The sequence below is a fragment of the Spinacia oleracea genome, chromosome 2 (genome assembly GCF_020520425.1).
Source record: "Spinacia oleracea cultivar Varoflay chromosome 2, BTI_SOV_V1, whole genome shotgun sequence".
Classification (NCBI taxonomy): Eukaryota; Viridiplantae; Streptophyta; class Magnoliopsida; order Caryophyllales; family Amaranthaceae; genus Spinacia; species Spinacia oleracea.
This window is the reverse complement of record NC_079488.1, coordinates 109,418,562-109,423,899: the sequence shown is the minus strand read 5'-3', so window position 1 is coordinate 109,423,899 and position 5,338 is coordinate 109,418,562. Positions and strand designations below refer to the sequence as shown.

The window sequence follows — 5,338 nt, the reverse complement described above, 5'->3', positions numbered from 1 at the left end:
TTAGTTTGAGATGAGGATGTGTAGCATACCTATCGTGGGTGGTGAGGATGGGGACAATATACGCAAGTACAATTGTGCAAGGACCAATGCCCCATCAACCATTATCACATCTAACCTTGCCACTAATCATACAAAATTCATTAAGGTTTGTTCCCGAGCAACTCATATATTGACAAAATATGATTAAGAAATTAGTGTTTGGCACAGGCAATTGGGTTACTACTTTGAATATTATAGTGAGGTGTGTAATATGTAATTTAATATATACTATACAATGTGATGTTCCAGTTAAATATATATATGTGTGCAATAAAGAGAATATCCCATACTTGGCTAAGATGGTACAACATCCATTTTGCATGTGACAAGTCTCATGCTGAATTCATATTATAAGATATTTTTGTTGTGCATTTTCCCTTGATAAAGAGATGACATGACATATTGACATGTACGTTCTAGTGAATAGAGGTGTTCTATGTGGCACGCATATGTTATTAAAAATGTTTTTTGATATATTAGTATAGATAGAAAGCTATAAAATACATTGGTAATCTTGAATCTCATTGTATTTCTTTTACCTACGCCGACTAGAGTATTGAAGACAATGCCAATAATCCTGAATTATATAGATCGATTATGGTGCTACAATGTTTATTTTAGCGAGGAGCTTGATTTGTTTACTTGTTTTTCTTGAGATTTATGAAAGTTGACAACACTACGATCTTCAAATTTTATGTATGGGATGATATTTCAATTTTATGTATAATTGTTAAAAAGATGGTATGTGCAACTTGAAAAATGCACAACACGATTAGGTATAGGGAGGATGTTGGTGGATTGAAGTGACGGATTGAGACTTGAGACTAGTTGTTGGAAGAGTAGAGTTAAGAGTTATCTAAGTTGTGACGATACAATCGCTAACATGCAGAATTAGAGGGACTCCCCTCCCTCCCTAAGATTTTAAAAAGCAACAAGTACGCCATATTAAATATAGCTAAGAATTAGTAAGTCCGTCTGACATAATTTTCAACCTATGATTTCTTTAAGAACAAATTCTTGTATACATGCACCATGTGTCCTCTAAAAATTAGCAAGTCCGTCCAATACAATTCCCAATACTATGATTTCTTTAAGGAGATACAAAGTATTCTTTTATCACCACTATTCATATATGCACGCATTCCTTGTGTCAAAAAATAAAATAAAATAGTATATGTAGTATTTAATAATGATAATAAGAGAATTAATAGAAAGTTGGTTTTTAATTTTGAAAAATAAATTAAGTGGAGTGTATTAATGATAGTTCACATAACGCTGCCTCAGACGTACCTTTATACAATAAAGATTTGTTTTTCGTGGATCTCTCAAACATAATATTGCGCCTTCTTTTGTTTTGACGGAAAACACTTTCCCAGAAAATGAATTTCACATATCTCTTTGTTTGTTTTGTTAATGGTGGAAAACTATTTTCCCAACGATGGAAAACAAATTTCCATAGGGAAAAACCAACTTTCCTTTTGAAAAGAAGGAATGCCACATTTTTCACTGTAGTGCGAAACAAAAAGTAACTAGTTTCCCTCACATTTCTTGTTCTCTCCTTCTATCTATCCCTCATTTCCACTTCTATGTTATTTTTCTTTATAAATTAACTAGTTTTTTACCCGTGCGATGCACATGTTACATGTTTTTTTTTTAAAATTGCTTTCATACAAATTTGATATTCGAAAACCAAATTATTCAACACTTGTTTCAAAGAGTAACAAAAAAAGTTGATGAAAAAGTTGAAGGTGACGAATAGATCTAATCAATTTAAAGATTTATTTAATTAAAATTTAAGAGGAGTCAATTAATATCTTTGTTAAAAAAAAAAGTAGAATTTTAAAAAGATAACAAGTGGCATAGTATTTGTGTTTTAAAATATCAGTATAGATTTTTTTTTTAAACAAAGAAAATTTATTTTTCTTGGTATTTTTCTTTAAAATAGTTTTTTCATTGAAACAAAAGGAGGCTACGAGTAGTAAGAAAAGCCTTTGACTCAATTCAGCAAAAGCCCATAAATTCTACCGAGTAAATCTTATAAAGGTTTTACACCTCCACTCATCAAGTTTATAGAACCCCTCTTCTATTTCCCCTTTTTTTCTCTATCGAAACCCTAAAATCTCCCGAACTCTCGATTCAATCAATTTTCCCCAATTAAACGCACATACACCGATCGGAGTTCCGATTTCCGGCGAAGATGGCCTCCAAATTCAAGAACGATGGTCCCCACGGCGATGGAGCCAGCCCTGGGTTCGAAATTTTCATCCTTGTTTGTTACTAATTTCATTTATTTTTTGTTGCTAAATTTCTTCCCTTTTTTGGTTGCAGGAAGATATTCATCGGTGGGCTTCCCAAAGATACCACTAACAGTGAGTTCCTTAATATCCGTTCTTAATTACATCTTTGTTTCACAGTATTATTTGTTGAATTTTTAATTTCCCCATTTTTTCGACGTTTTACAACTTTCTACCCCCTCAAGTTGAGTACTTTGTCATGCGACTGTCCGTGTATGTTTGAATTTGAGTGTTTTCCTTTTTCAAAGATGTGAATTTGTGTATTTCACTCAATTTGCTGTGATTCTGGTTAATTTGCTGAATTAGATGTTTTCTCTGTCCGGTATATTGCTGCCGAATTTCGACCCACTAGTATGCAATCATTTTAAAGAAACAACCTTTGATAGTATTTCTGTTGCGAATTTATGTGCATGTTGTTGTTAGATATACCATAATACTAGAAAAATAATTCATTGTTAGTTGTTGGAACAAGTCTTATGTTTCATGTTGTTTTGGTGGGAAACAGCTATATTTATCAAGCACTTTGGGAAGTATGGTGAGATTACAGACTCGGTTATTATGAAAGACCGTTACAGTGGGCAGCCAAGGGGTTTTGGATTCATCACTTATGCGGACCCTTCAGTTGTTGACCAAGTTATGGAGGATACTCATATCATAAACGGGAAACAGGTATTATGAGTGGAGTTCTATGGAATATTGGTACTCTTGTACTCTTATTATCCTTTTCAATAAGTTTTTGTTGATCTTTGTAGAAGCCTAGAAGGTGAAAGACTTCAACAGTTTGTTCTCGAATTGTGTTTTCTGTTAGTTTACTTGTGGTTTTCTTTGTTATCAGGTCGAGATTAAGCGTACTATACCCAAAGGTGCTGCCCAGTCAAAGGATTTCAAGACGAAAAAGATATTCGTTGGAGGCATTCCTTCGAGCGTCTCAGAAGGTATGCTGTTTTATTTGCATTAATCCTGATTGATTTTTGTAAAATTTATATAGTGATGAATATAAGCATGCATTTGGTATCCGTCTTACATACGATGTTACTCAAAGTTAATACTTGACTCATCTTTGATTAATTTTGGACAACTCAGATGAACTCAGAAGCTTTTTCTCCCAGTTTGGAACGGTGGCTGAGCACCAAATTATACGTGACCATGAGACAAATCGTTCTCGTGGGTTTGGATTTGTTGTATTTGACAATGAAGATGTGGTCGACAGCTTACTCACCAAGGGCAATATGATTGACATGGAGGGTACTCAGGTTAGCTAAATGCAATATCATTTTGTTTTCATTTATCATGCTTGTTGGTTTCTCTGCGTTCTATGAACTTTATGAACCTGTTTTGAGCCGAGAATCAATTTTCACTGATGCATGATCAATTTTTTTTAATAAAAAACACTTAAGGTTGTTAGTTCGTCTATACAGGTATAGATTATGCCATAAGAGGACTCTCATCTTAGTTTAATGGAGCAGGCTTTAGGTTAACTAAGTTCCTTTGTTGTAGGTGGAGATCAAGAAGGCTGAACCAAAGAAACCCACTAACAATCCTGTAGCTTCTACTTATGGTAGCAATACTAGGACCCGTTCTTATGGGGATGGTAATGCTGGTTATGGAGCCCCCTATGGGGCTTTTGATGGTGGGTATGGTGCAGGTAATAACTATAATAGGATGTCCGGAGGTGTTGCTGGTAGACTTGGGTATGGAAGCTATGGTAGTGCAGGGGAATATGGTAGAGGTTATGGTTCTTTTGGAGGTAATAGTTTAGGGGCCTATGGGGGAGAGTCATCCCTTGGGTACTCTAGCCGATTCGGTCCGTATGGTGCAGGTTTTAGTGGTGCTTATTCAGGAGGCAGTTTAAGTGGATATGGCGGAAGTGAAGGTTATGGTAGCTATGGAGCTTCAGGCTATGGCGGCAGTTATGATCCCAGCGCTAGTGCTGGTTATGGTGGAGCTAGTGGGTTCTACGGTGGTAAGGGAGGCTATAGTGGTGGCAATAGTCGGTATCATCCTTATGCACGGTAGAAAAATCAGTGTTCTTAAGTTCGTGATAGGAGCTGTCCTTCCTATTATGTTTGAGCTGATAGGTACTTCCCGACCAGAGTTAGAGATGCTTCCTCGAGTGCTAAAGGCATTAGAAGATCAAAAAACTGCTTTCATTAATGTCTTTATTATTGTGGTTTAGACAACTATGTCGTACGGATTAAAGAATTTGGTGTCTATCTTGTTCTAGTATCAGTTTATTTTGTGGATTTTTTGATACTAGATGAAGTTTATCTTAGTTTAGATAGATTGGTGCAATTAAACTTTATATTTACAATTTGAATGTGCAGCTTGTTGTTTTACTCTTTACATGTTTTAGAGGGGCCTTAAGTATTTTGGTCAATTGTTACCAGTGTCTTCTGCAGGTTTTCACCACTTTTCTTAGTGATCATTTTTTCCTTTTTAGTGTTACCATTTTGGTAGTTTGCCCTCTTGTGGTTGTCCCTTCCTAATCCAAGTCTTTAATGATTTTACGACTTCCCTTATTCTGATTGATCACAACGCACAAGTAGGTCTAAACTCTGAATTTCTATAATGAAGAATGCATTTGGTGCTGTTAAGTTTCTTGCAGTCTGGCTATTCCTGAAGTGGTTCTGTGTTAAATTATGATTAAGCTCTTGTTTCGCATGCTAATTGAAATTTATCCATTTTAAAACCAATTCTCCCCTGTTCCTATGGATGTTGAATATTATTGTTGAGGATTATATGCTTTTATTATCTTTTCGAACGAGCTTGGTTGAGGTCGATGGTACAGACAGTCTTCCCATGTTTCTTACACGAGACATGACATTATGGCTTAAAGTCAGAAGAACTTGCAATAGCTGCAGCATTGATTGCATATTGACTATTGAAGAAGCTTGCATTCTAACTAGTTTATTACCCCTCGCCCCTCTTTTGTATTAGTTTGTTCTAAATTGAGCTCTAAATTTATAGATTACCATTGTAATCTAGATGGCTAGCTTCAAGACATT

At 35.3% G+C, this 5,338-nt stretch overlaps 1 protein-coding gene across 1 annotated transcript; it reads left to right on the top strand.

The window, feature by feature from the left end:
- Window positions 1-2,046: 2,046 nt before the first annotated feature.
- On the top strand, window positions 2,047-4,676 carry LOC110782070 (heterogeneous nuclear ribonucleoprotein 1). Its single transcript, XM_021986141.2, has 6 exons — window positions 2,047-2,289; window positions 2,368-2,408; window positions 2,839-3,002; window positions 3,169-3,268; window positions 3,417-3,586; window positions 3,831-4,676. The coding sequence occupies exons 1-6, from the start codon at window positions 2,237-2,239 to the stop codon at window positions 4,347-4,349; spliced, it is 1,047 nt and encodes a 348-aa protein (XP_021841833.1). The 5' UTR covers window positions 2,047-2,236; the 3' UTR covers window positions 4,350-4,676.
- Window positions 4,677-5,338: the final 662 nt, after the last annotated feature.

Excerpts from the sequence above, each read along its gene's own strand:
- LOC110782070 (XM_021986141.2), top strand. The coding sequence starts at position 2,237 with ATGGCCTCCAAATTCAAGAACGATGGTCCCCACGGCGATGGAGCCAGC. Across the intron at positions 2,290-2,367 it reads GGCGATGGAGCCAGCCCTGG|GAAGATATTCATCGGTGGGC; the intron begins GTTCGAAATTTT and ends TTTTGGTTGCAG. Across the intron at positions 2,409-2,838 it reads TCCCAAAGATACCACTAACA|CTATATTTATCAAGCACTTT; the intron begins GTGAGTTCCTTA and ends GGTGGGAAACAG.